The sequence below is a fragment of the Phyllosticta citribraziliensis genome, assembly GCF_038025025.1.
Source record: "Phyllosticta citribraziliensis strain CPC 17464 chromosome Unknown J3D65scaffold_5, whole genome shotgun sequence".
In the NCBI taxonomy this organism is placed as follows: Eukaryota; Fungi; Ascomycota; class Dothideomycetes; order Botryosphaeriales; family Phyllostictaceae; genus Phyllosticta; species Phyllosticta citribraziliensis.
The window spans coordinates 1,312,563-1,340,402 of NW_027117342.1; the positions used below are offsets into that span (position 1 = coordinate 1,312,563).

Consider the following 27,840-nt stretch of genomic DNA (forward strand, 5'->3'; position numbering starts at 1 on the left):
CAGACTTGGCCCAAATACTGACCACCTCGTCGAGAAGTCAACTCGGAATCATCACTCTTCAATTCGACCGTACCCGACCGTTCTTTCGAAATGTCCGAACGTAACCTTCGCTCCGGCGCCAAACATGGTCGCTCGCACTCGGACGCCACCAACGTGTTGCAATCAGCTCCCATTTCCAAGCGATCCAAGGGCAAAAACGTTGCGTCTTTCTCGGACAATCTTGAGACGACGACGGGCCCCGGAAAGGAGCATGACCAACTTTCCAGTACAAAGGGCTCTGTTTCTGCGGAAGACGTTGGATTCGATTATCGAAGGTCGCAAAAGCAGACGATGGCAGACGCAATCAAAAACATCAAAATCCTCAACTCTCGGGAGAGAACGCCGTCTAATCCCCTGGTTCAACCATTCAGGGAGTTGTTGTCAGCCACCCCCTTGCAAGATCGGCAATTCAAGACTCGGGTGGTTGAGGCTCTCTCATCCCGTAGGGGCAACCCCCCCCGCTGGTACATCATTGCGGTGGAGAGCGACATACCCTACTACTTTGCTCGGGTCCTCCAAAGCCAATTCAGTGAAGCCCAGGCTCAGCAAATGTGTCAGCTACTTGTCGATATCTTGAACCGGTGGCCTGGCAGTGAGGCGACGTTAGCCTCCAAAGAACCGATGTCGACCTGCAACGTCCCCGCTGATCATCTCCCCTTGATGGTGATGATGGAGACGCATTTATTCCCGAATAGGCCCATTCGCATCAGATGTGCTTCCTACAGGGGGACCAAGCATCCGGTAACTGTCAGCCTTCAGATCAAGCTGATAGATCCCACCACAAGGAAACCCTACTTTTTCTCCCAAACGTACTCTGTATCTCAAATGCCGGCCAACGCCCAAGTTCCCGAAGTCGGCGACAATGTTGTTGTCAACTACGTTGGCAAGGCTCCAGACGCTTTCGAGGGAAAGGATCAGTCGGGCTCCTTCAGATCTAATTTGCCAGCTTCTGGAATCGACAACGCGACGAGATCGAAGCTCGAAAACTGCGAGCGGCTTCTTCGCCACCTTGCTGTTCGACTCTCTCAGACACTTATCAATGAAGATGCGGCGAAAGCCATTGGCGATCACCTTCTCGATACGCTCGCAGGAGGTCGCAAGACCTTGGTAAAATCTGGTCCTTACGGTAAAAAACGACTCGTGTACCCGATTCGATATATTCAGCGCCGTCTGTGGAAGATCGTACATGGGGAAAGCGTCCTCAAAGATGTGTCGGAACCGTTTCCACCTTTCTTTGTCTATTCACTCGACAGGAGATGGGTCATTCCAGTCATCGACATCATGGAGACGACATGGTTGCAGGGAGGAAGCCTCCACGAGGTCTGGACCGTCGGGGCTGAAGCTGCCGACAATGTCAATGCCCTGATCCGCACTGGTGACATGCCACCGGGGTCTTGCGACTGTGGTCCCGAGTCGTCTCGATCAGAAATGCATCCCTGTCAAAAATGTGCAAAGCTTACGCCGTGCGCAGCTTTGACGTATGGCTTCTTGCGGTTTCGATTATGTGCAACTTGCCACGAGCGGGACTCCAAGCAATCAATGTCGTTACCGGAGCAGCTGGCTGTCTTTTACGTCAAGAACATGCTGGACAGTAATGCTCGGAAGACTGGAAGAAGACACGGAGACTCAAGTGAACGTGCGAAAAAGGACGCGGCCGATGAAGTTTCTTCGATTTTCTCGGAGCATTCTCCAAATTCTGTTGAGTTCACTGACCAATACACTGGCTGCGTAGAGCAACTCTCCACGGATTCGTCCCATGGCAAGACCCCCAACGCTCTCACCATTGATGCAGTCTTTCCTTATGGATTCTTTCAAGAAACAGCCTTCATCCACTGTCGCGGAAACCTTGCCGTGACCACACTGGTCATGAACTACGCCAAACATATCCAAATCCCGGCGTTTCTCGTTGCATTGAAAGACTGGATTGTCGCGGAGCCAAATTGCCGAAACAACCCTGCACAACTCCAGCGATTGCAGTCCGATATGGTTGCACGTTGCTCCACACTTTCGGCTATTCGTCTCAAGGCAGCCTGGACCATCAAAGCCCGCGAACGTACCAAGTACAATCTCGGCAAGTATGAATACGATCGCGAAGAATGGCTCTCCGGAAAGCTTCGCAGTGGCGAAGCCGGCCCTTGGGACAAGCGGTCGGACCTCTCTCTGACAAGTGGCTTCAAAGTCCCCGCTGGCGATTTGAAAGGATGGCCTCAAGCTGAGATGAAGCGTATCAAACGAATCGTCCAAGAGATGAAGGCATGGTTTCAAGTCGATCTTCCTGAAAAGAACGGATGTCCATACTTCGCGCACCCCGACACCATGCCCTCAACCTGGTCTTGGGGCCTCTGCTTTGCCATTGTCACATGCCGGCGTATTCGAATGGAGTTGCATTGCAACCGCCACTTCCCTACGGTCGACACCGCAGAGACCATTTACTTGGAATGTATCTTTGTTGCCCTCGTCACCATCTGTGTGATCAAATCGAATGACCCCGACAAAGCGCTCAAACTCCGGTACAAAGCCAAGTATCTCGAGTTCCTGCGACTTCCCCTGAACGTGCGGCATCACAACCCGCTGACTTTTGTTGTCGCGCACCGCATCCACGGTGCACAGATGGCATCAGGTTGGCGACCAAGCCCGCAGAGTTTCTCAGACCGCATCGATTCACTCAACAACATGCTCATCGAAACGAGGACTTCGAATTTTGCAAAGCACAACTTCGACAAGGACCACTGCGATCTCATCAAGCACATGCTCAGCCAAATCGATCTGCCGCTGACGGTCTATGACCCGAGTGTCAACCTTTCTCCAGCCAACCGCAAATACCGGAAAGACTTCGAGACCGTCGACGACGACGAGGACCTTGACCTTGACGATGGTTTCGGGGAACTCCTTGATCAGATGGAGGACGACGAAGACGACGACGTCATCGACGCCGATGAGGAGGAGGACGATGAGGACTAGTGGTTTTGAGGTTGGCACTCTGGTGTTGGCAGCTTCTGGTGGGTGGTACTTCTGACGACGATGTCGCCTGATGGTGTCGTGAAAAGACTTTCCTTTTTTTCATGGTGTCATGACTGCATGTTGCGATTTGCTTTGAGTTTCATTCAAGAAGGAAATATTGGCAGATTCCTGGAAGCTACTGCTGTGTGGGGTTTCTGGTGGTGATGGTGCCTCTAGTGGTGGTGGCGGCAGTGATTTTTCCTTTTTTTCTTTTGTCCCTTTCGCCTTTCTGTTTCCGAACATGTTTCAAGAAGGAAATATTGGAAGATTCCTGGAAGCTTCTGCAGTGTGGGGTTTCTGGCGATGATGGTGTCTCTGGTGGTGGTGGTGGTGGTGGTGGTAGCGCCAGTGGGGTTTCCGTTTTCCTCTTGTCCTGTCTTCCTTTTTGCTTCCGGTCATGTCATGAGTGCGAGGTGAGGTGTGCTTTGAGTTTTTAGATAGAAAAAAACGTTGGATGCCTGCTCACAGCCCAGCTGAGGTCCAATTGACATTGCTTCCATTCATGTGCAATGTGCGCCTTGACACGGACTCAGGTGATGGAGCATAGAGGTGTGGACGCCCGAGGCGCGGTCAATCCTTGTATGAGGTCCGAAACATCATGATCCAGGAGTCGAGATCTCGCCGAAACGTTCGCCGTCGCTGGAGAGAAGTGTCTTTTGACTAGGGATTCAGAGCAGCCTGCACCAGAAAGCCGGTCTCTCAGGGTGGCGCTGGCTCTTCATCATCGATGGTCTCATAACCGTGCCCTTAACCATAAGTAGAAATGTGGGTCTTCTGACTCGCGCCCTTATCCTGCACGTCGACCACAACCCCGGGAAACCACTTATCAACCTATCGCACTCCCTCACCCGCCAAGAGTTTTTCACTGGCCGCCACTGAGAGTCGGAGAAGTTCCTGATTGTAGCGCTTGCTTAAAACTGCAGAGCGAGACGTGTCCCATGAGGCCGGTATCGGTTGATTTTTAGTTTTGTTCTCACAAGTCACTACATTCACTTTTCAGTCACGAAAAAGGTCAGAGAAGAGCAACCACGCGCTGAAGCAAAGAGCATGGGATTTTCAGAGACTGTGAGGGCGTATTTTCGTCCCTCACAATCCACGAAAGAGGAACGCAAACTGGTGCAAAAGATCGACTTTTTCATCCTCACTTTTTGCTGTCTCAGCTACTTTTGCAACTATGTACTTTGGCCCTGAACCTCTCTCTGCTCTCGAACCTCTTCCAACCCCTGACGTATTTGCTGACCACTATATCTAGCTTGACCGTTCCAACCTCACAAATGCCTATGTCTCAGGGATGAAGGAGGACCTCTCCTTTCACGGGAACCAGCTGACCCAAATCAACACGTACGAGAGCAGATCTGCGACATTCCAACTATACAGATGCTGATGACATGCCAGCATCTTCTCCTGTGGCTACATTGTAGGCCAGATTCCGTCCAACCTGGCACTGCACTATGTCTCACCTCGAATTTTCTTCCCCTCGATGATGCTCATATGGGCCGCTCTCACCATGGCGACGGCTGGAGTGCACCGGCCAACCGACATCATGGCGATACGCTTCTTCCAAGGCATGGCCGAAAGCACAACATTCGTCGGGACGCACTACATCCTCGGATCGTGGTACACAGCGCGCGAACTGGGAAAAAGATCCGGCATCTTCACCGCCAGCGGGCTCGCCGGAACTCTTTTCGGAGGGTTTATTCAGAGCGGCATCCAGAGCAGCCTGCACCACAAAGCCGGACTGTCCGGGTGGCGCTGGCTCTTCATAATCGACGGGCTCATCACCGTGCCTGTCGCCATCTACGGCTTCCTCCTCTTCCCCAATACGCCCGCTACCACAACGGCCCCGTACCTGTCGGCGCGCGAACGCGCCCTCGCCCGCTCCCGCGTCCCTGCCGAGGTGGGCGCCTCGCACAACCAGGCAGACGGACACCAGGCGTCGCCACTGTCGTGGAGGTTCCTGCGGCGCGCGCTGACCTGCTTCCCGCTGTACGCGTTCGTGATACTGTGGATCGTTGCGGGCGAGACCGAGTCGTTCAGCACCAACACGCTGCTGGCACTGTACATGAAGAGCTCGCCCACGCGGTCGTACACGGTGCCGCAGCTCAACGACTACCCGACGGGCGTGCCGGCCGTAGGCATCTTGTCGACCCTCTTCTTCGCCACGCTGACCGACATGCTCGGCGGCTGCCGTTGGATCGTTGGATACTGGATCGGCCTGACCGGCATCATCACCAGCGCCATGATTCTCGCTGCAAAGGCGAAGGGAGGCGACGAGGCCCTTATTTTCGCCGCGTATTACTGGGCTGGCAGCGTCTACGCGTGCCAGGCCACGTTCTTTGCTTGGGCCAATGACGCGATGAGGGGCGAGGAGGCCATGCTGAGAGGCCTTGTCGTCGCGTGCATGAACATGGGAAGTAACGTAATTAACGCGTGGTGGGCCATTGTGTTCTACTCGGCCGATTTCGCCCCCTGGTTTACTGTGAGCCCAACCCCCCTTTTTCGCCAATGTCGTTTTTCAAAACTCCTGAAACTGACCTTTTGCAGCGCGGCATGTGGGCCATGATTGGCACGTCCATCGCCCTCGCCCTGTGGACGACCGTCCTGATATGGTGGACTCGCAAGACGAGAAAAGATCCCATGGCGTTTGTTGGTTCCGACGACGTCGTGGTCGAGGGGCAGCGAGGAGAGACATCGAGTGACGTGGCAGACGGAGAGGAAGTGACGCCCGTAAAGGTTTGAGAGAAGTTTAGGGAAGAGTTGGAGCCTAGTCTATGTTTGGAGCATGCGTGGTGCTGTGATACCCTTAGTAGTCAAGTCGAAATTGCGACGGAAATGCATATGATCTTGAGCAGTCTTTCCGCGCTCGAGCGCGCACGCATGGTCCATTGACTCGAGGAGATGCGTACTTCAACGAGGCTGTCATGGATTCAGCCTTGCACTGAAATTTGAGGGAAAGCACACAAACCTTGCAACCGCTCCTGGTCCAATATGGAACATCCAGATTGGAAAGTCTCGCTTTTCGACGCTATCGTATCTACACTGTCATTCGAACATGACGCCCTTTTCATGGCTCGTGTCGCCACATGAAATGAGTTTGCCTCGCTTGAAAAACACACCTCCTCCATCTGCTCAAACGCCTCGCTGTGCCAAGCGCCGTCCCAAAAGCTACCGTTGCTCCTTATGACTGCTCGTCTGCCTCCTTTCACTCTCTCGCCAACTGGGTGTTGATCTCCCACAAGCGCATCGTCTGGCCCTCCCTTGATCGCTTCTTGCTCGTCTCCTTTCCGCTCTGCTCTGTCAGGCGGATCATAGCCAAGCTCGACTGTGCAAACGCTTCGACAAGCTCCCGCATACGACCCGTGTCGACAAAAGTGCTGGACAGGGACTCGTTGCCCGGGGCAGCGATTGCGGTTGCGAGATCCATGCATCGGGTGATGTTGTCGCGGCCGACCATGTGCGCGGCGCTGTGGAGGACGCTGTTGTATGCGAGGATGACTTCGGGGAGATAGGCGCGGGAAATAAGTGCCAATGTTTCTCTCTCCATGTCTGCAAGATTGTTAGCTTTGTCAATTCCAAGGAACGCAAAGGCGAAAACGTACCAACGCGCCAGCAGGTCAAGAAATTGTCGAGTAGTGGCTGCATAGCCTCGACAACACGTTCCAGTAAATCTCGAATCTTGTTCTTGGGAGGCATGGGCGCGCCATTGGCTTTCATCCTGGAGAAAAGTTAGCCTCCAGCTTTCAGTCTTGCCGAAATCCCGCTTACTTGATGAGTTCCTCTTCTTCGATCCTCCACTCGTCCAGCATTCTTATGGCGTGGATGAGCTGTTGACACTGATAGTAGACCCTTCCGGTGGTTTGGAGCGCCTGTCGGTACCAGGAAATGTCATGTTGGAAGCGGGGAGAGAGTGAGCCGCCTTGCATCTCGGCAGCAAATGGCTCATTGTCATCCATAATGTCGATTGCACGGTTTATGTGTTTCATGTACCGAGTCTTCAACTTCGAGACTTGGATGCAGTTGAGACGGTCAATGAGCTTGACTGCTGAACCCAGTCGACCTTGCCTCAGGAATAGCTTTGCAGCCCCAGTCAAAGCGTCAAAAGTGTCTTCCCATCTTTCAGGAAGGTGCATGTACCACTCGCAACTCCGCATCAGCTGTTCGTCTTCAAGAGGCACATGTTCCGGCAAGAAACCCAAAGTTATACGATAACCAGGCCATTGATTGTGCTTGACTGGCTCCAAGATCGTGTACTTTTCAATGTTAGGGTGACCAGATTCCGCATTGGCGTACGACAACATCAGTTGCCGTTCGAGGACTTCGTCAACGTTGATGCCGTAGTCTTGCATCAACTTGACCTGAATCTGTTGCTCCTGATGGTTGCGAATGTCCGTGAGAGCTGAAGCAAGGGTCTTCAACGCGGTGTCCGGCGACAGTAGCGAGGCATACAGCGGAACAAGTTCAATCTTGCCAGCCATCCGCAAATATTCGATGTAGCCGACCAAGACGCTTTCGTAAAAATGCACTCGGCTTGAACTGTGCCAGGGCATTCCCAGGCCCCTGAAAATAAGAAGAATGTGGGCGGCGATTCGCAGAGCGTCGTAGTCCCGAGCCAGGCGGACGAAGGGCTCTTCAACTGGCCTGTCTATTGCAGGGAGCAAGAACGAAGAGCCGTTTTCATTGGCAATTTGACACAAGGCGGCACCAAGTTGGCCAGCAATGCGGTCAAATGTCTTCGCGATCAAGGCACCCTGGATCATCTTCATTGGCTCCGCGCCCTCCACCATTGCCGTCTGGTGTCTGTGCAAGTGACCGATGATGAAGTCGTTTTCGTTGGTGGCATTGTCTTGAGGGTTCCACATGCTTGGTGGAGAGCGAAGGCGTGCGCTGGGTTTTACCGACATGAAAGGAAAGTTTTGATGCTGCCAGTGCTGGAACGAGGAGACGAGGACATTGTTGAGCCGCACGTGGAGGAAGTCGTCCCAAGTGTTGCATACCGGGTCCACAGATGCAATATCGCCGGCGAGAAATCCAAAGACGGCCGCTTCGTACTCGTTCTGGCCGCCCAGGGCCGCGGCATAACAGGTGTGACGCCACAGCTCGCCGCAGTTTCTGCTTCGTGCCGAGTTTCTTCGGTCCTTGCCGTCAAAGTCCTCGTTTGGAAACGACTTGCCCAGAGCAACAGCCCGCCACTGCTCGTTGCGCTCAGAGCACCACTCCCAAATGGTCTGCCAGGACGCACCGCGCCTTAGCATTTCCCAAAGAGACATCCAAATCGCCTTTTCATATTCTTCGTCTGCTTTTTCAAGAGCGCGTATCTGGCGGCTCGGCGCGTCTGGGTCGAGGTGTGAGACGAGGGGTTCGCCGGTGTCGTTGCGCTTTACTTTGGACAGCGCGTTGCGATCCAATGGGTGCATGCGCTTTTCGTGCTTCAGCCTAGATTTGGTATCTTGCCATCCTTTGGACCAAGTTCCGGCGCCTCGTCCAAACTTTTGATCCACCATGACCGAGACGTCCTCGTTGGCCTCATCGGCTGTTGTCTCCAACCAGCGCAGGATAAGATCTTTTTCGCGAGCCGTATCGTCCTCCACGAGAAAGCGATCCCACACCTGGCCTGGGTCCGAGTACTTGTCAATCCTCGTCCTGGCCAAGAGGTCTTGCTTAATCCTCGAAATGTCTGTTCCTGGCTCCTGGTAGTTGTGCTCGACCATGATGCGGAGCAATTCCCAAGTAGCGACCTCGGCTTTGGACTGCTCGAGGAGTGTCCGCGTGTCGCCTGAACCGATGCCGACGTCTTCTTCCACAGACTGAATTATCTCTTCTTCCCGAACTCTTTCCAAACGCTTGTTGGGTGCACCGCGCAACTCCTGTGCCAGCCTCTTTTTCAGGGAGCGTACGTTGACTTCAGCCTCAGCTTTGAGTCGGAATAATAGATCCATTGTGGCGCGATGATTGGTCAAAGACGTCGCGTTGTCGTCGGCAATGGTCCTCACCCAGGTGTCCACGTTCTCGGCAAATTTCTCGACTTCTTTGCCCACGCGCTCAGCCATTGCTTGCAGTGGATGGAGGTCTTCATCACGCGGGCGGTACATGAGGCTGAGGGTATTGGTCGTATCGGCTTCGCGCGCAATGTTTTCGTCCAAGTCTGGTCGCAGCCTTCTGTGCGGCTGTTGCAGGTCTCGCGACCTCCGGTATAGGGGAGCCATGGTGAGGAAAGCTCGTGGCACGGAGCAGGTGAGTGACAAAGAAGGGGATGTCGAATTAGGCGGAGCAGCGCTGGGTTGCGCCGGACAGGTGTGGGGGAACAGCAAAGACACGCGCGAACGACGGTGATGCGTCGAGGAAGCTCCAGCACGCGCTAGGGCTCAATGAGTGCTAGTGCAGCCGGAGAACAGCCAGACGCCTGCGGGCGGTGACCATGGTGCTTAGTCATAACCTAAAAATTCTCGTCTATATCTTCGCGTCGCACTCTGGACTCTCTTTCCCCATTACAATGTCTTTAACCAAGGTGGTCTTTTAGAGTCGCTATTCAACACTTTCTCAATTTTTGAATGGTGCTCACGACCACCTGAGAGCGACGCGCCTCGTCTACTTATTGCTCGACCCCCTCGGGGGACTGAGAGTCAGTTCAGGAATATCTTGGCGTAACATTGCATTGTGTCTGTCTACATGTTGAGGTGGAATTGGGCTTCAGCCCGTCTGTCCTCTCTGCTTCATCTTGAGTCTGGTGAAGTCAGCGGGAGACCAGGGACGAAAAGCCTTTGTCGAGCCGACGCACCTGAGGAGCGGTGCCTTGGGGCAGCTCACGCAACTCGCGTCGTCGCCGTTCTTTTGGTAGAAAGCGTTGCAGCACTCGTACAGCGCGTCAATCTCGTCTGTGTCAGCCATCTTTTCTGCGCGGACATGCGAAGACGGCTACCTGCTTCTGGCACTTGTCCTCTTGGTAGCCGGACCGCTGCAGGCAGTCTGACAGCATCACATCAGCACACGAGACCGACAGTGCAAAGCTTTCAACACACCTTGGATTGCGCAGGCTCTGGGGTGGCATGGCGGATCTGTCTTGAGGTCTTGTTCGTATCCTGGCTGGAAGCAGCTCGTCAGCACTCACCCCTTGATGACTTGCGGCCGTGAGTCTAGGTTTGATACCATGATTGCTGGAGATGCAAGAAACAAAGATCTTTCTTAGTTGAAATAATGAACCAGAGGCATGGGAACAAGAGTCTAGAAGGGCAAAGATATCATGGCGCGCATCATGAGGCACCGTGACGCAACAAGCTACGGGCGAGTCCCGGGTCTTCCACTTCCCTGCCCTAAGACCTGACCGTCCACTGGGTGTCGGCTCGGCTTGCCAGTACCAACCCCACCGGGCACCGCAACTTCCAGACCATCCTCCACACCTCTCTCTCCAGCCTTGCAAACGCTCAACAATCAAACCTTTGCTCTAGCGTCTACTTCACTACCCAACTGGTCTACAGGTGAGCTTGCACCCTTCTCCTGCACCCTCCTCTCCACTCTCCCACCCTATCCACACTCAGCGCGTCATCTCTCGACCCAACACCTCCGGCCCCGTCTATCGATTCACAATTTCTGCGCAATGCTTCCAACACCCGACACCACAGCACAAGGCCCGCCCAAGGCTCAAGAGGCTGACCAGAGCGAACTAACTCCAAGTCAAACAGCCCAACGCGCAACCTCACCTCCATCGACTGCTCTAGAGCCTCCAACCACCGACAACATGTCCGACAACGGCGGCACGCCCCAGAAGCAGGACGCCGGCCCAAGCGAGCATTTGAACATCAAGGTCACGGATGGCAACAACGAAGTCTTCTTCAAGATCAAGAGGACCACCGAGTTCAAGAAGTTGATGCACGCGTTTTGCGAGCGTCAAGGCAAGAGGCCCAACACGGTGCGCTTCATCTTCGACGGCCACCGCTTGAACGAGGAGCAGAAACCCGTCGACGTAAGTTGTGCCCAGGCGTGCCCAAATACAGCCACGACAGCCATTTTGAGAGGCGGCCCCGTAAACTTTTACGCGCGGCTACGCGGATCCAAGAGCGCAAGACAATTGGCCCAGCGGCCTAGAGGCTGGCGCCCGACCCGGTTGGAAAGAGTATCCTGCTAACATGTCGCGCGGCACAGTTTGAAATGGACGACGGCGACGTTATCCAGGTTCACCAGGAGCAGATCGGAGGCGCTGCCCCGCGCTGCTGATCTCGGCCCCCGACGAGCATCCTCGACGGACGCGCGAATTCGACGACAACAAAGCCACGATAGCCCGGCAATTCGACGCGTCTCAATGGGTGGTACGACTACATACGACGTGGATCAAAGACAAAATCCGGTGCGGGAATGACAAAGATACCTACTACAACAAGAATTGAAGCCAGGACATCTTCTCTACCTTCTCCTTAATGTTGGGGTTGGTTGAAGGCGAGCAAGGAATGCAGCATCAATCGAGGGTGGCGCTTTTGGCGTCTACATGGGGAACTTCTCTTTTTTTCACTTTTTTTGCGGGCGTTGCTCTTGGCTTTTGTTGTATCTTAGCTGCTGGCTGGCGAGCCCGGAGTCTCATCTTCCGGTCCGGCCTCTCTGAGATCTCACAAGCCCAAATGGTTCGCTCTCTCCGTCGTGTGTCCAGGTGCTGCTGATTTCCCCAAAGTGTGTCCATTTTTGCCTCGCCCACGTGTCAGCCGGCGCGTATGCTGGAACCCGCGAGATGGTTTGTCCCACTGATACCGTGTCTTCATACGCTCTCCTCGCTCAACTCTTTTAGTATTCATTCAGCTGTTCTTGAATGTAGGGCCATATCTAACTGATCGTAAACCTCGAATCATGAGAGGACATCCATGGTCCACGCTCAACCCACCAACCCACCAGCACTCCGCCCCCTCGCCAACTCCTTGCACTTGCCAACCGCCTCGGCGAAATCATCAAACGCCCAAACGCGCTTCCCACTCTTCGCAATGACATCTTGACCCTCCTTCTCGCGCGTGCCCCTCAACCTCACGACGACGGGGACGCCCTTGTCGTCCAAGCGCAGCTGCTCAAACGCCAGCAGCACGCCTTGCGCAATCATGTCGCACAGCGTCAAGCCGCCAAAAATGTTGACGAAGATGACGGCCACGCGCGCGTCGGCGAGCAGCAGCTCGAACGAGCGCGCAACCGTCTCGGCCGTCGCCTTGCCCCCTGTGTCGAGGAAGTTGGCGGCCACGGCGGGCCCGGCGGCGCTGGGGAGGGACAGCGCGTCGACTGTGTTCATGGCGAGCCCGGCGCCGTTGACGAGGGTCCCAATGTTGTGGTTGCTGTCTTGCCCTGGGTTGTCGCCGCCGCCCGGCAGCTTGATGTACACGATGCCGTGGCGCTCGGCGGCCAGTTCGGCGGCATCGATGGCATGGGCCGACGTGTCACGCAGGGCGTGCAGGTCTACATGGCGGTTACAGGAGCGGAACGCGGCGTCGTCGAAGATTAGGGAAGGGTTAGTGATGTGGAGGGGTGAAGAGGGCGGGACTTTCGAGGAATACGGGGCCAGGGAGACGTGTGTTGAGAGCGTGACGGCTTCGTGTGAAGTGTACAGTGACCACAGGGACCGGAGCAGCTGGACGACGGCGCCAACGGTGTTTGCAGGCGCGGATGAGAGCTGTGTGTGTTGTAGGACAGTGTCAATTGTCCTGTCCGTCGGCCCAGTGTGGTAGGAAAAGGGAACGAGTCTTGCTCGGGCGTTCGTGTCTTTCGACTCTGTCGAAGGCGAGACGTAGAACGCAGGAGAGCGCGCAGACCGGTCAACGGTCAAACTGATGAGTCGTGAGGGTTCAGTGGTCGAATCCGGTTTGGAGCTGACCGTGATGCCATGTTGTGATAGGAGGTCAGCTGCTTGGGTCGCGTTGAGATGTAGGCCCCTTTTTTGAAAAGGTGTGGTATGAGAAGCCGGTCGAGGTCGTCGAGCTGACGTGTGATAGCTACGGCGCTGTGGTCCACTAGCTGCAGACGCAGTTGCGGAGTCTTGCTACGAGCATGGGTCAGATGGCTTTCTTGGATTTGACCCTTCTCTTTCCATGTCGACTTACAATTTCCTGCACATCAGGTCCGCTTTTTGCGAGAAGGCCCTTCATCACCCGTCCGAATTGAGATGGATGGTCCACCATGACCGCGCCGGCATCTTGAAGAATTCGATACTTGCTGTCTGCAGAATTCTCGCCGGGACCAATCCACGCTCCAGCATGTCCCATGACCCGCCCGGGAGGTGCAAGGGTGCCTCCAACCAGCGCGGCAATGGGTCTAGTCCAGCGTCAGTGCAAGCACAGCAATCTTCAGGGGTGGCTTTACTTGGGGTTGCGAGAACGTCTTCTGTACTCCTTGATCCACTCAGCCGCTTCTTCTTCAGCTCCTCCCCCAATCTCTCCGACGAGAATAATTCCCTCCGTGTCAGCATCGTGCTCAAAGACCTTGAGAGCATCCACAAAGTTGGTTCCTGCAATGACGTCACCGCCCATGCCAATACATAGACTTTGGCCCAGTCCAGCTCTGGTTACCGAGGCCACTGTCTCGTAGCTCAAAGTCCCCGACTTGGCGACGATGCCTACATGACCAGGAGCAAAAGTGGGCAGAGGCTGAAAGCCGATTCTACAGCGGCCGATTGCTGAAATGATTCCCGGAGCATTGGCGCCAACGAGTCGGGATTTGCCTTGGGTGTTGAGCATGGAATGGATCTGGGTCGGGTCAGTTGACAATGGTCGTGGGCACGCGTGAGACGTACTCGCAAGATGTCATGCAGGGGAATGTGCTCTGCAACCGCAACAATCAGAGGAATCTCTGCCTCAATGGCCTCCTCGATCGCGGCGGCTGCTTGGTGAGCAGCTACGTAAATGCCCGTTGCATCAGGCTTCAGGTGCTCCTTGGCGGCGCGCACACTCGGGAGAACTGGTAGACCTAGGTGCTCGCCGTCGTGACCGGGTCTGACGCCGCCCAAGATTCTGGTTCCCCATGCGATCGACTCTTTTGCATTGGCTGTCGCTTGCTTGCCCGTGAAACCCTGGAAGATGACACGCGTGTGTCTCCCGATCTTCAGATGCTCGATTGTCTTCTCATATGACGCCCTAGTTGGCGACAAAGAAAAGCTTGCAGCGCCAGAGGGAGGGAAAGTGCTGACGGGAATCCTTTTGGGTCGGAGAATTAATGACGACATGGGCGAGGCACGGGCGCAGGGCAGCATACTCAGGCCTGGTGGCTGGCAAGCAACGACTGAAAAGACTAATGCGAAATGCAATTGAAGGACGCAGAAGAGCAAAGGCGACAGATGCGACGCAACGAGAATGCAGAGAGACTATAAGATGCGGGAATACGAAGCTGGGGATAAGGACAGTGGTGGTGTAGTGGGTGAGGTACCGTAGGTAGGCCGGTCGCGGACCTCGGGCAGGCAAGACTGGGGACCCCTCTCCGCAACCCAGCAACATGAACCCTCCGGTCCTCCACCCACGGATCGCCATGCCCAGATCCATGATTGGCGTGGCTGCGCAAGCTCCTGCGCCTGCGCTGCGCTGCACTGTCCATGTCTGTCCTCTCCCTCCGCCTTCGAAAAGTCGCGCCGCGCCGCCTAACAATAGCAATCTGGCCCGGCCATCCGACCTGCTACCTACCACCTTATAAACGCGTCAGCCGCAAACCGCTACTCTCTAGTCTCGCTACCTACCATCCAGCACTGTCGTTTCTGCCTCCAGTCAGCAACTCGCCGTTGGTCCCGTTTCGTCATTGAGCCGAGCTTTCGTTTAACTTCGAAGCTGTTCGTTTCTTTTACTGTTTAATACCCCGTCTCGCCCGCCAATTCCACCGCTGGTCTTGTCCATCTTCGATCTTTCCAAATGCCCATCATGTCCTCTTCCGCCATCTCCTCTTCAGGTACTTTCCTCTCGCCAATCCACGCCCCCGAAAGCAACGCTAATGCTTGGGCTGCAGAGCTCGCCTCTTCTCTGTCAAACCTCAAAATCTCCACCGATCCCACCTCCCTCGACCCGAAGCCCGCGAGGAAATCTTCGGGTACCAAGATGAACAAGAACGTCGTCGCCGACTCATGGGAGGACGAACTGGTCGAGTCCTCTGGCTCCGATACCGAGACCGCCGAAGACGTCGAAACCAACAACACTCCACACGATTCTCTGCAGAGACAAGTGACCGAGGGGCCACTGGCTCCGCCGCCCACTCCTGCCTCTCCGCTGGCGTCAACGCCGGCATATGACACGCCCTACAAGGGCATTGATGCGCAATTGGGAGCGGCTGCCGCGGAGAAGGGATCTGGCAGGGATGCCCCAGCAAAACGACCAGAGAAGACCACCGCCGTGGCTGCAAGGATGATTGCGGGGGGCTTGGGTATGAGAGCCCCCAGGAGAACCGAAGAGGAACGTGAATTCGACCGCGCTGCGCGGGAGAAGGAGAGGAAGAGGAGGGAGCGCGAGCGCGAGCAAGCCGCACTGGATAAACAACAAGAAGAGGCTGCAAAGAAGAGTGTCTGGGAGGATTGATCTTTCGCAATTTTTGTTCATACGTCTTCTCTTCTATCACAAGTGCGCATAGGGCAGGTGTGTGGGGATATTGGTCACCAAAAGGTTCAACGTTTTTGGGTTCGGCAAGGATTGGGTTACTTGGGACAGAATGAACGTAATTCGGCTCGGATTGGAAGAGGGAAATGAAGGCATCGATTTGGAGTTTTGGCTGGCAGGGGGGAAACTAGCGTTTGACAGCAACCAACAGCCTACATCAAAAGCAGATGATTGCACATTTCAACAGCATCACAACCACCTCGGCGAACAAACCTTGCCGAAATGAGGCACCTGTGAGTCTGTCTTGGGTGCAAAGGGTTGCCAAGGCAAGGGATCCCATCTTCTAGAATCGTTCCATCCGTCGCAGCTTTAGGAGGTGGCTGTGTGCTCGCGGATGCGGCTCTTACTGGGGATACGCGACTGGGCGTGGGTGGGTGCAGACAGGCGTGCAGGTGGTGTGCCTTGTTCAGGTTCCTGTTGCAGCCGCATCACCTTCGGCAGGACCCTGTTCTCTGTCTTCACGGTTGTTGTATCTCGCCAGTGGTACACGGAACTCGTGGCTTCAACCTTGTAGTTACAGATCTGTTCTCTCACAAATTGGTTGGATTTTTCATGTTACCTTCCCAAACGAGCCTGATGAACTGGTCGAAGATCTTTTGGGTGACGGCAGCGCGTGTATCCTATTGGCCAGGCGAGTCTCGCTACTGCTGACAAGGGCTGCTGGGCACCGCCGTCTTGAGAGGCACGCAACTTCAATCGCCTTTCCTGGGGCATGGAGCGTGGCTGCCGCTGGATAACGTGCTCGACCATCATCATTTTGGTCGACCTGATCGACCAGCGTCTAGACTTTGAGTTTGGCCCAGCTGTGATATCATGTCGATGACGGGCAGGACCGTCCTCTGCCTATAAGAATTGAGCGACGGGCCTGACCGGTCCGCTTGCGGTAGGTGATGGGCCAGCGCAGGGTTCAACGACGGCGGCCGCTTTTTTGCTCAGCACTGTCGCTGCGACGAATCAAGAGAGGATGCTCGACGACGGGCGACTGGTGGCTTGTCTCGGACATCATCGTGATAGTAATCGACAACGACGCGCAACGCGAGTTCTGTCGCCTCATGCCGCCCATGTTTCAGCTTCTTTTTCCGTTTCTCCTCGCTCTTTACATACCCCATCTGCTGTTCTCTTCGTGGCTTTCTGCCAACACCGTACAGCAGATGGTGAAAGGCTCCGTCTTGAAAGAAGTCTCGCTGTCGCTGTCGCTCTCGCAACCCGCAGCTGTGGATTCAGCATGACTACACTGCTCCCCTGGGTCACGACTCGGAAGCGCGAGCGCTACAAAAGCTTTGATAAGAGTTTTTGTCTTCTGGCTTGACGGTGATGGGCTTTTTTGTGCGGAGACGGAGTGCAGCCTCCCGCTAATGCTTGAGCTGCAAGACGGAGTCGGCTCCTCGGTTGGCCGACGCCGTGTCTGACAAGGAGTCACTACGCTTCCTCCTTGATTCTGACTCTTTCAGACACCTGTGGTGTGGTAAGTGATCGTATCTGCCTGGTTGTGGGTGGGAAAACCGCGCTCCGCGGAGGCTCCATGGAGACGGAGCACCGCGTCGCGCTCATATTCAAGCCGTTACGCCCGAGAACATAGCTTCAGGACACGCAATGTGAGTCGGCAGCGACGGCAACACTAAAATCTGGGACTCACAAAGGGAGACAAGAGGGCTGCTCAATCTGTGCACGCTGGAATATATAACGACGTGGAAGACTCGTGAGACGGGTCTGCCTCGCCAGAAACTCCACAAACAACGATTCCGTCTACAAACTCAATCAACTTCTGTCTTCAACAAAGCTTCAAAATTACCCTACCTTCCTCGGCCTCAAGAAAAATGTCATCAACACCCAAAATCGCCATCATTGGTGCTGGACCCGGCGGATTGACTCTTGCGCGTCTACTCCACTGCGCCGGCATCCCAAGCATCATCTACGAGAGCGACCCTACCCCGGAAAGTCGGACGAGCACTGGAGGCACTCTCGACCTCCACGAAGATTCTGGCCAGATTGCCGTGAAAGAGGCCCAACTTTGGGATGAGTTCCAGAAATTTGCACGCTACGATGGCGAAGACCGAGTTCTCAAAGACCGCTTCAACAACATCCATGCCGAGCAAAAAGGCATCGACACGGGCAGGCCCGAAATCGACCGCAAGTACCTGCGCGACATGCTCCTGGATGCCATCCCAAGCGAGTACATCCGATGGGGCCACCACCTCAAGACCGTGGACGAATGCGGGACGCTGCACTTTGCCAACGGCAACACGGCCAGCGGCTTCGACCTCGTCGTCGGCGCCGACGGCGCGTGGTCCAAGATCCAACGCCTGCTCAGCACCGTGCGACCGTTCTACAGCGGCGTCTCAGCAGTGGAGCTGTGGACCGAAGACATCGACGCCCTCGACCCCGAATTGGCCGCCATGGTTGGCAACGGATCGCACTTTGTGTTTGGCAACGAGACGGGCCGCTGCCTGCTCACGCAGCGGCAGGACAAGGGAGTCGTGCGCACGCTGGCCTACATGCGGGTGCCCGATACCTACCTGGCCGACCATGACGTCAACGATGGCGACCGCGACGCCGCCGTCGAGTTTCTGCTGCGCGAATTCGACGAGTGGGCTCCCGAATTGAAGAGGCTCATTACGACTTTCGACGGCATCGTCGTTCCGCGTCAGCTGCACATGTTGCCCGTCGGCATGCGATGGCCACACAAAAAGGGGTTTACTCTGATCGGTGACTCTGCCCACCTGATGACACCCTTTGCCGGCATCGGCGTCAACATGGCCATGCACGACGCGCTTGACCTGGCGCATGCCATCATTGGAGCCAAGGGCGGCGATTTGGATGCCGCCGTGTACGGCTTCGAGAAGACGATGTGGCCGCGCTCGGAGAAGGCGGCCAAGCTGACTTGGGAGAGCACCTTGTCGAGGTTCGATCGTGATGGCATCGAGACTCTGAAAGCGCGGCTTCAGCAGGCCGTGGAGTCGCGAGGAACCAGGGAGAGAAAAGTTGAAGTGTTGCCGGCCGTGGAGAAGTTTGGTGAGATGAACATGTCGTAAGAGGCGGGTCATTTTGAACAAAGGTGGATTTAATATGCGCAAGTCTTTGGTGCAGACTCGATCTTTCTTCTTGTACTGTTCCTCTCTCAGTATGGTCTGATCCTAGCACCGTAGAAATAAACGAATCGAACAACTTTGACGTTTTTCTCGTACACATGTCAAGTAATGGTCTGCCACTTGGGCCCGTCCATATAATGTAGCTATTGTTTGGGCTCGCCTCGGCTTGACCTTCCTTGCACCAACTCGATTGACAGGTCCAAGGCCTCCAGCGCAGAAGAGAGGACACGGACGGAACGTTTCGGTCCCGGCTTTCCGTCGCGCCCGAGTTCCCGCTGTATCCCGCGTCTCAAGGGCTGCAAATATGAGTGACCGTGCCTGCATTTGACTAATCGCTGGACCAATCGCTGGACCAAACGCCAACTCATCGTATAAATCATGCATGGCGCATCGGCGCGCTGGGAGTCCAATGCGTCATCAAGAGGTTATGTGGCGTGTCGAGTGAGCCATCTTGACTCCGTGAGCAGACAGAAAGCTCAAGTCTGGAGCTCGGAGCGGAGAGGCGATAGTTGCTGATTGGCAAGGAAGAGGTGCGGGTCGGGATGAATTAGCGAGCGAGCCGCGAGTTGAGCAGACGTGCGAGTGGCCGCAGAGGCTTGAGGCGCGGGTTTCCTCGTGTTCGTGACCTTACTTTGTGTCTTTGTATCAACGTCGCTGACCTCGGCTCAGCGTCCTCGCAATCCATCCATCTGCGGAGGGTGCCGTACGTGATTACACACGCCGGGAGGGAATCCAACTTCGGTTAATAACCTTGATAAGCCTCCTTACGGGGTTTCGACAGGCCTAGTAACGAATAGTTTTCGAGGAAGAAGCCAAGCTTTTGCTTTACAAGGTACTGTTCAGGTTTACCCTCTTCCCACCCGACGTGTCCACACCCTGTACTTTGCGCATGCGGCTAGACTGGCCAGGAAAGTGCATGGATGGCGTGAGACAGGGTAAGCGCTGCAGCGCCTAGGTCGGTCTCTACAGGCAGCCCCTCCACCAAACCAACGCCTCGTCCTCGTGGCGCTCTACAACCGCAATTGTTTTTTGACCGAGCCAGAGACAGCTTCTATGTTTCGGGAAGAATTCTATTAATCTTCGTGAGCCTATCACAGCACGGCTTCAAGAATATGCTTCACCTTAGCGTGGAGGCAGATTAGTTTTGGATCAGTAACGACACGGTAGAAGCGGTGTGTACTTGGACGATTACGCAGGAGGTTGCATGCAAGAACAGGCGCAGGGCTTTTTCGAGGTTCGCGGCCCAATGGCCGTTGGTGCAAAGCTAATCCTTCTGATGCAGGGGCATGCTCAGAAAGGGTAGATGCTGCGATGGCTGATTTCAGCGAACTGTTGATTCGATGGCGGGCTAACGGCAAGCTGTCCATTGTTGGCATTATTCATCCAAGAATTAGGATCGACTGCAAAAGTTGCAAGCGGAAGAGCGACATTCAATCTTGCCAAAGGGGCGTACATGGGGAGCATTGAAGTTCCCTTGAGTTACGTTCCTCAAGAGCGTTTAAGCATATGTAGAATGCAGTAGCAGGGGGTGGTCAAAAAGCTGTGGTTCCCACGGCTCCGCTGAGCCTCGGAGGACGGACCGGGGTAATGTGATGTTCCACTTTAGGGCTAGTTACGGCCTCACTCAAGCTTTTGGCGTCGTCCGCGTTGGCGGTTGAGATATATATACCACTTCTTGGGCCACGATATCTCGGCCTTATATTGTGAGCAAGAAGGCCTTGCTTTTTTCGTCTGGAACCTCTGTCCATTTGACTTCTCATCACTACTTCGACTCCCAATATCCTCTCTTCGAGCACGCTCAAGAGCTTAGAAGGAGTCAGTTGCGGTAAACATCTGTCGCGTCCAAGACAACGGGAAATATGGAGCACGTACCGCTAGTAAAGCCAAGGCCGACTCGCCCTTTATCACAGCAACTTTTGAGCATACAAAGGAAGGCATGGGGACTCCCCACTGGACTTGTCTCAGTGGGTCTGCCGTGTTGATGAGGCTACCAATCCGCTTCATCTCTTTCCGCAATTCCTGCGGACGTTTGCTGAAATTCGGCACAGAAAATCAGGGACCAGCTGACAATATCCTCGTGGCTCGCTCTTGGGGCCTGTCTACAAAGCTTGCTCTTTTTGGTGGCTGGCCGGATCGCTTTGGTTCCCGCATTCGTGCTCATCTTCTACCGCATCGTAGACACCGCCTTGATGGTGAAGGGGATCAAGCCAGATCCTGAGGCGATGGATAATATCATAAGGAACAAGTACACCGTCCTCTATCCTGATGGCCAAGGAAAGTATACTGGAAAGCCTGCGAACAAGGACATTGTTGTCTTTATGATTGGCGCAAGATCGAACCAGTGAGTGCCACACATCAAGATCGAAACGGTTGCTGACTCTCTTAAGCCCGCTTGGGTTGCTTGCCCCCGGTTTCGGAACGATGGGGGACTATTTTGACAGCATGTGCAAGGACATCGAAGGTGAGTCTCCAAACTGGCCCAGTGTCGAACAAAAGACATACTATGTGCAGCTCGCTCCGAAGAATATGGCCTTTTGGGCCATACGAATTACGCAGTCCAAGGCGACGTCTCGACAAGCACCGAAACCATGAGCGTCATGTTTTTCGAAAATTTCGAAGGGCTGCATAAGTTTGCCCACGACCCGCTGCATCGAGAAGCCTGGAACTGGTGGAACAGGGACCTAGCCAAGTTTGGCCATCTTAGCATCTGGCATGAAGCGTTTCATTCGCCGGCGGGGCATTGGGAGGGAATCTATGTCAACTCGCATCCGCGCGGTCTTGGTCAGTGTTTTCCTCGGGCCTCGAGACAGAGAGCCCTGACGCTAACGTCTCTCGCAGCTGCCACCACCGTACCAATTACTTTGGAGAAGGACTCGGGGGATCTCAAAGCGGGCACGAAAGCGTACTTTTCCCCAATCGTCGACGCTCGGAAGGGTGTGCTGAAAACCAGTGCGGGTCGGATTTCGGCGCTGAGATCGAAGGCTGATGAGCATGATAAGTACGGCAAGGATCCGTATGAGAATTACGGCAGGATGAATGCCGTATGAGGAGATGGCTGCATGTGTAGACAGAGTTTGTGGATAAACCAAATATCAGAGCCTTTCAGCAGAGAGCCGTTCAACAGTGAGCCTGAGGTCATTTGATGCGAAGAGAATTCGACGGGAGTCGATGAGCCTGGTAAAATCCGCGATGCCGTGAAGTGAGCAATGGGTCTGCAGCGGGATCTCGAAAAGTCGCGAGCCTTGCGCGCCGGCACAGATGGAGGGATGGAGGGATGGAGGGCAAGAGACGGTGCCGGCTTCTGATAGGTCCGAAAGAGGATGCCGCCATCCCGCATCAGGCCCGTCGGCGAAACCAATTTTTCCGACGGAGGCCCTCGCTTGCCCACCCACTACCGACCAAATTCTGTCGCGATTGTGACGGGCGCGCAGCGACAGACGACGACCACCCCCAAAGGAACCGCCGACAACCGACTTCAAGATGAAGTACATTCGCTCCCAGGAGTCGCTGACCATCCCCGACGGTGGTGAGTACGCCATTTTCCGATGCGACCAGACGAGAATTGCCGGCTAACGCGCATCGCGCTCTGCAGTCAAGGTGCACATCAAGACGAGGATTGTCACCGTTGAGGGTCCCCGCGGTACGGACACCCACGCCCCGAGAATCGCTTGAGAGGTGCAGCAATTGACGGACAACTCCAGGCAAGCTCGTCAAGGACCTCGGTCACCTGGCGGTTTCCTTCGCTACCCCCAAGAAGAACGTCATCAACATCGAGCTCCACCATGGCGTCCGCAAGAACATCGCCACCCTCCGCACCGTCTGCTCGATCATCCAGAACATGATCACCGGCGTCACCAAGGGATTCAAGTACAAGATGCGTTACGTCTACGCCCATTTTCCCATCAACGTCAACATCGAGAAGAACAACGCGACCGACCAGTTCGAGGTTGAGATCCGGTATGTGAAGCACGCGGGAAGACAAGGCAAGGATGGAAGGGACTCCAGGCTGACTTGAACGCAGCAACTTCTTGGGCGAGAAGCTCGTCCGCCGGGTCGTCATGGCCGCTGGTGTCGACGTCGAGGCCTCGAAGAACGTCAAGGACGAGCTCCAGCTCACCGGCAACGACCTCGAGAAGGTTTCCCAGAGCGCCGCAGACATCCAGCAGATCTGCCGCGTGAGGAACAAGGATATCCGAAAGGTTTGCCGAGCCGCCGAAAATCCGACCCGCGAAGAAAATCTGGCTGACGCGGGGCACAACAGTTCTTGGACGGTCTGTACGTCTCCGAGAGGACTAACATCGTTGAAGAGTAAGCTCGTCGAGGGGACATGCGGTGTTTCTCATGGGGTATGGCGCGTTCTTCAAGCGGAAAACGGCATCACGGTATTACGAGGGAGGGATAGGGCTACGACGCCTAATCGGACTTCCTTGAATGCCGAAATTTTTCCTTTTGGGTGCACAAAACTTCCAAGGACTTGGCCGTGGCGGCGGGGAAAAGTATACCCAAAATCAAGCCACCTACAAATTATGACCTGACGTGGAAACGAGCTGACAGCCAGACGCCTTGCTGCGATGGTTTGCGGCAGCGGGCAGCACAAAAACACGAATCACCAGACTGCGTGCATCTGATGTGAGAGACGGAGACTAAAGCATCACAGCGAAGTGATTTGGCTTCTTGGACAAAAGGTACGTTCCATCTCCTCTTTCGCATCACCAACATCAACACCGCAATCCGTGTGATGAAACATTTCGGATGTAAACCTTTATACCACCGAGAGCGCAAAACCATGTGGATATTTTCCGTTGCCTTCCTTCTGACTCAAGCATTGCTTTACACCTTTCTCTTCACTTCCGACTCGAGGAACTTGAACAGCTAGCTAACATGCCCAAGTTTTGCAGATTTTCATCGTGCCACCAACACCCTGCCCTAGACGCCGACAAGCCCCACGCAACACAAGCATCAAACACCTTCCACGACCCAGATGTTCCGCCTGTCCTTTTCTTCTTGCTCCGCCTTCACCGACCCTTCTGCCGAGAACAACGTACCCGTGGGCGAGCGCTCTCGCGTCCATGAACTAGCAGTGCCAGCCCCCCACACCCAGGCCCAGCAACATTCATCACTCACCATTCAAGACTGCTGCTCAGTCCCCAGAACTATCGCCGACCATGCTCGTGGCCCCTTGTCTAGTTCGGATCTTCGGCTTGCCCAAATCACAATGTTCGGGAGGCAAGGCTATATACCATGGTCTCGGCCGTCGCTCACATCGTCAGCTATTCTTCACATCTTGCTTGCACGCAGGCCTTGCTTTTGGTCTTGCTCGCAACGCTCTTTTGCTCACCCAAAATGACTTCCTCAGGCTGAGATTCAGCATTGACGTCGAGAAAAGAAAAGTAGGTTTGACGGACACATCAATCCCCGGCTCAGTTTGTCTGCCCACGACCGTCAACGATGCCCCTTGACGTTCGGGTTACGCACGACGTCTTCCCGCATGAAGCGAGACGCGTGGAGAAAAGGGTCTCATCGGCGATGCGGAGGCGACAACGGCATGCATGAGGGGTGGCATTGATGGGATCCACTTTTCTGGAGCTGGGGGTTGCATGGCGCTAACCAGAACGCGAACGTACCTAGGACGACCGACGAGACGTCACGCCACGACATCAGAGGTCGACTCTCGTATTCTGACGCTGTCCCGCCGTTACTTGAATCGTCAGGGCAGCGCTACCTTCGGAAAGACAACGGATCACGGCAAACAAGGTTGGTTGTGTCTGCTGGTCCAGCAAGGAGACCAGAGACGAGGAATGTTTCCATTTGTACTTGCTTCAAGTAAAAGAGCGTACTTGGTTTAGAAAACGAGGTAAGTGTGTCAAAAGCAACTCATACACGACTCATCAAGAAAGTGGAAAGGCTGGAGCTAGCAAGCAAACAGCTAAGCATGCTAGCCAGACTGCATCGTCAGCTAGCGGACGTTGCATAGGGTGTCCAACCGCACACGCAGCCGACTATTCCGAGCGACTAGCAGTCGGTTTGTACGGAGGCCGCCGGGAAGGAGATGAAGTTGTCTAGGCAGCCCCTTCTTCCTTGGCCTTCTTTTTGGCCTTCTTGGATGTTGGTGCCGGTGCGCCCTCCTTCTTCTGGTGCACGATGAATCGTGTGTAGCACTCCTCAGGGTCCCACTCGAAGCCAGCGAGGTACGGTGCCTCGAGCTCGTCGTCGGCCTGGTGCAAGACATGTCAGCTTGAACCCTTGGATGATACAAGAAAGAGCAGGGAAATCTAGAGATGATGACGCACCTTCTTCTTGAACTGCTTGTGGATTGCGTCCAGCGCATCCTTGATTGTCACGCCCTTCAGGTTCCGTGCAACGACGTTGAGTCCAAGCGGGAAGTGCAGGTCAATCTTCTTGACCATTGGTGTCACAAGGGGCTTCTTCAGTGCGTCCTTCCATTCGTCTAATGTGCCAGGCGAGGTGTTGAGCTTCCTGGCGTGACGTCAGTTGGGCTTGGCCTTGCGGAAGCACAAGAGGGAGAGCGGGGGTGACGAGGATTGACATGGATGGAGCTTACCAGTTCAGCTTCTGCGTCTCTGGTGCTATTTGCAGTTCGACTCCCTCCTTCTCTGGTCATGGTCAGTCGTGTCGAGACTTGACAGCAACTGCAGAGGGCTCACCGAGATCTTGAATGTTGTGGACGTCAGGCGAGGTGCTACTCTTTCTCCGGTGTACGGGGCTCTTGTGGTGGTCGGGGGGCGAGCCGCTCTCGACAGCGGAGTCGATCTTAGTCAAAGGTGATGTATCGGCTGACATTGTGGATGCAGGAGCTGGCGGTGGATGTCTTGAGACAAGCAGAGCAAAATGGTTGGTTTGGTTAACTGAATACCTGGACGGAGGGTGGACAGGTAAAGAGGGGGAGGAAGGGTCGGGAGGTTGCGAACAAGGTGCAATATAGGGCCGGGGCGGGGCGGCTCCGGATTCGCTGGGTACGGCAACCTAAGCTGTACTGGTGGTGCAACAACCTAAGCTTGGGATGGGATGAGGAGACGAGCAGGTGACCTTGTCCTCTTGGTCTCCCGTTCGTTGTCCGTGATGGTCACGCCAAAAGGGCAACTGGGGAAGCTACAAAGGGCCCCGGATCACACCACCCGCCAATCATGGCCCTAGCTCCTGCCTGTCCGCCTCTGCTATTGGCTGCAGCCCTGGCCTGTCGGAATGCGGGGAAGCTCAGTCTCTCACACCTCACGACAAGACGACTGGACCTTCGACCACTGCACTTTCAATGCAAAAGCTGTTTCCAACCCACATCCTCAGTCGTCAGTCGTCAGACCGCTGCTTCTGCTCCCGATTCCACTCCCCCTTGTCCTCCTCTGGATCCACCGACCCCACAACCACGACCACGACCCTCCGCTGCCACCGTCCCGTGCCGTACCTTGCGCAATCGGCGCCCTGAAATGCAAGGAGCCGCTGGCCGAGAGCAAGCAATTCATCGACCACGCTAACCCCGCACTCCCGCTGCCCTGCCCTGTCATGACCTACCTATCCTGCCCTGCTTTGCTGCCTCAGCCCGTGCCAATGAAACCTGAACGTCACGCGACATGCCACACCCCTTGGAGAACCATGCGCCTGGAACAAAGACGATTCGATTAAACCACGCAAAAACTGGAGACCAAGTTTCGTCTCGCGCTCACGACTCATTGCTTCTCTTCCCACATCCTCCACCTGTCTGCCACGGACCGACTGTCCATTTGCTGCTGAGAGGCTTTCCGTCCGTTACGTGGTTTGCCCTTCTACGGCCTATCTGCGGGGTCTTCCTTCGACCATTGGAGTACCAAGGACCATCTACCGTGCTAGGAAGCAAGCCTCTGACGAAGCAAGCCCGCCAGCTTCTCGCACTCTCATTGCTCGCCTCGTTGCCAATCGCCGGTACCAAGCTGCATCAAGGCGACTAGTGACGGCCCTGAACGACTGCGACGTACATGTGTTGACGACAATCGGAGCGAGGGAGCACATGTGGCGTCAGGGATGGGCACTGTGTTTTCCCACACAACGAATGCGTGCATATGGACTGCGTGATACGCGCAGAGTGCCCGCGTTTTTGCACGCTCCAGAAGGCACGGATCTCGCGGAACCTAATTCTTTTGTCCGCGTCTTGCTTGCTTGCCTGTCTTGCTGAGGCTCATCTCGATCCCGGCAGCGCGGCTGCGCACTTGGCGCCGACATCGCTACCTCTGTCTGCGGCTGAAGTGACTGACTGACTGACTGGCGGGCTTCGATCAATTCTTGGGCCTTGGAATATTCCCTGTTCTCTGGCTCGTCTCTGACTTGGCTTTGGGTCGACTATTGGCCCTGTACTGACCGGAGAATAGACTTGTCAATAAACTGTGACCTGGGTTCAACAAGGTGCCGTATCTTCGATCTGGGTATTGATCAAGCTTCGCGCAGTGCATACCCGCCGATCCAGCATTTCCAATGTCAACGCATGCTCTCATGGTGCAATGTCGAGCAATCAAATCCATTTCTAAAGCCAAGCGTTGGTACCTTTCTGCAAAGTCCTTCCAAGCATCCTTCTTGCCCTACACTTTTCAGCTTTTCTTTCAGCTCTGCATCCTTCTCCTCTTGACCCCTCAACCAACGCTCCATCGGTGCTCTTCCGTAGCCAACTCGAAACTACTTGACCTTCGTTTTCACTTGATGGCACTTCCGTTGCTTTACCCGACGTTGGTTTGATGTCAAGTCTTTCCTTCAATCACTGTCCGGGAGCTGGCTGACCGACCACCTGATTGACTGACTACGTGACGAATCATTCGCTACTGGTCGTTCGCTGTTGGCAAAAGCCCCAATATTGGATCTCGCTGGCAACTCTACTTGTCTCCAAACCGAACAATGGTGGCGCTGTGTATGCCGACGGAATGACGCGGAGGAAAGAATGGCGAGCGAAGAGAAGACGAAGGGAGAAAGATGAAAGGGGGGGAGAGGAACAGAGGGAGGTGCATTCTTGGATAGCATCGATGAAGACAAGCTGGCAGCATTGTATTCCTTGTTCTCTCAAAGCATCTCTCTCCCTAGTGTCGGTGTGTCTTGCTTCCTTCGACTCGTCCTCCAGCAATCTATATTTTCGGAGCAGACCAGAAGAG

The 27,840-nt window shown here is 55.0% G+C and overlaps 11 protein-coding genes across 11 annotated transcripts; 7 read left to right on the top strand and 4 right to left on the bottom strand.

Moving 5' to 3' along the window:
- Positions 1-90: 90 nt before the first annotated feature.
- On the top strand, positions 91-3,000 carry J3D65DRAFT_602500 (uncharacterized protein; the record flags this gene model as incomplete). The annotated part of the gene is made up of 1 exon (XM_066798124.1): positions 91-3,000. One exon carries the CDS (start codon positions 91-93, stop codon positions 2,998-3,000), a length of 2,910 nt encoding a protein of 969 aa, XP_066656171.1.
- An 847-nt stretch (positions 3,001-3,847) lies between these two features.
- J3D65DRAFT_329640 (MFS general substrate transporter) lies at positions 3,848-5,872 on the top strand. Its single transcript, XM_066795414.1, has 4 exons — positions 3,848-4,215; positions 4,292-4,380; positions 4,435-5,518; positions 5,584-5,872. Exons 1-4 carry the CDS (start codon positions 4,087-4,089, stop codon positions 5,776-5,778), a joined length of 1,497 nt encoding a protein of 498 aa, XP_066656172.1. The 5' UTR covers positions 3,848-4,086; the 3' UTR covers positions 5,779-5,872.
- Positions 5,873-6,232: 360 nt separating this feature from the next.
- On the bottom strand, positions 6,233-9,365 carry J3D65DRAFT_329630 (nuclear pore protein 84/107). Its single transcript, XM_066795413.1, has 3 exons — positions 6,805-9,365; positions 6,639-6,754; positions 6,233-6,585 (listed from the first exon to the last, which is right to left on the bottom strand). The coding sequence occupies exons 1-3, from the start codon at positions 9,240-9,242 to the stop codon at positions 6,242-6,244; spliced, it is 2,898 nt and encodes a 965-aa protein (XP_066656173.1). The 5' UTR covers positions 9,243-9,365; the 3' UTR covers positions 6,233-6,241.
- Positions 9,366-9,419: 54 nt separating this feature from the next.
- J3D65DRAFT_622140 (uncharacterized protein) lies at positions 9,420-10,301 on the bottom strand. The gene is made up of 5 exons (XM_066800041.1): positions 10,183-10,301; positions 10,056-10,119; positions 9,956-10,002; positions 9,815-9,906; positions 9,420-9,760 (listed from the first exon to the last, which is right to left on the bottom strand). Exons 1-5 carry the CDS (start codon positions 10,183-10,185, stop codon positions 9,727-9,729), a joined length of 240 nt encoding a protein of 79 aa, XP_066656174.1. The 5' UTR covers positions 10,186-10,301; the 3' UTR covers positions 9,420-9,726.
- Positions 10,302-10,771: 470 nt separating this feature from the next.
- J3D65DRAFT_552050 (ubiquitin-related domain-containing protein) lies at positions 10,772-11,247 on the top strand (the record flags this gene model as incomplete). Its single annotated transcript, XM_066797066.1, has 2 exons — positions 10,772-10,996; positions 11,176-11,247. The coding sequence occupies 2 exons, from the start codon at positions 10,772-10,774 to the stop codon at positions 11,245-11,247; spliced, it is 297 nt and encodes a 98-aa protein (XP_066656175.1).
- Positions 11,248-11,587: 340 nt separating this feature from the next.
- Positions 11,588-14,522, bottom strand: J3D65DRAFT_622149 (succinyl-CoA synthetase-like protein). Its single transcript, XM_066800042.1, has 4 exons — positions 13,790-14,522; positions 13,360-13,742; positions 13,101-13,311; positions 11,588-13,039 (listed from the first exon to the last, which is right to left on the bottom strand). The coding sequence occupies exons 1-4, from the start codon at positions 14,243-14,245 to the stop codon at positions 11,894-11,896; spliced, it is 2,196 nt and encodes a 731-aa protein (XP_066656176.1). The 5' UTR covers positions 14,246-14,522; the 3' UTR covers positions 11,588-11,893.
- Positions 14,523-14,900: 378 nt separating this feature from the next.
- On the top strand, positions 14,901-15,548 carry J3D65DRAFT_667176 (uncharacterized protein; the record flags this gene model as incomplete). The annotated part of the gene is made up of 2 exons (XM_066802999.1): positions 14,901-14,928; positions 14,986-15,548. The coding sequence occupies 2 exons, from the start codon at positions 14,901-14,903 to the stop codon at positions 15,546-15,548; spliced, it is 591 nt and encodes a 196-aa protein (XP_066656177.1).
- A 1,574-nt stretch (positions 15,549-17,122) lies between these two features.
- Positions 17,123-18,758, top strand: J3D65DRAFT_330744 (putative salicylate hydroxylase). The gene is made up of 2 exons (XM_066795416.1): positions 17,123-17,221; positions 17,276-18,758. The coding sequence occupies exon 2, from the start codon at positions 17,444-17,446 to the stop codon at positions 18,656-18,658; it is 1,215 nt and encodes a 404-aa protein (XP_066656178.1). The 5' UTR covers positions 17,123-17,221; positions 17,276-17,443; the 3' UTR covers positions 18,659-18,758.
- Positions 18,759-20,766: 2,008 nt separating this feature from the next.
- Positions 20,767-21,762, top strand: J3D65DRAFT_552534 (uncharacterized protein; the record flags this gene model as incomplete). Its single annotated transcript, XM_066797085.1, has 4 exons — positions 20,767-21,056; positions 21,103-21,176; positions 21,227-21,502; positions 21,605-21,762. Coding segments are annotated over 4 exons (798 nt in total), but the record flags the coding sequence as incomplete, so codon positions are not given.
- Positions 21,763-22,143: 381 nt separating this feature from the next.
- On the top strand, positions 22,144-23,316 carry J3D65DRAFT_622165 (60S ribosomal protein uL6). The gene is made up of 5 exons (XM_066800043.1): positions 22,144-22,241; positions 22,308-22,355; positions 22,417-22,672; positions 22,737-22,914; positions 22,977-23,316. The coding sequence occupies exons 1-5, from the start codon at positions 22,196-22,198 to the stop codon at positions 23,025-23,027; spliced, it is 579 nt and encodes a 192-aa protein (XP_066656180.1). The 5' UTR covers positions 22,144-22,195; the 3' UTR covers positions 23,028-23,316.
- Positions 23,317-24,469: 1,153 nt separating this feature from the next.
- Positions 24,470-25,629, bottom strand: J3D65DRAFT_622173 (uncharacterized protein). Its single transcript, XM_066800044.1, has 4 exons — positions 25,381-25,629; positions 25,278-25,329; positions 25,006-25,192; positions 24,470-24,930 (listed from the first exon to the last, which is right to left on the bottom strand). The coding sequence occupies exons 1-4, from the start codon at positions 25,514-25,516 to the stop codon at positions 24,775-24,777; spliced, it is 531 nt and encodes a 176-aa protein (XP_066656181.1). The 5' UTR covers positions 25,517-25,629; the 3' UTR covers positions 24,470-24,774.
- Positions 25,630-27,840: the final 2,211 nt, after the last annotated feature.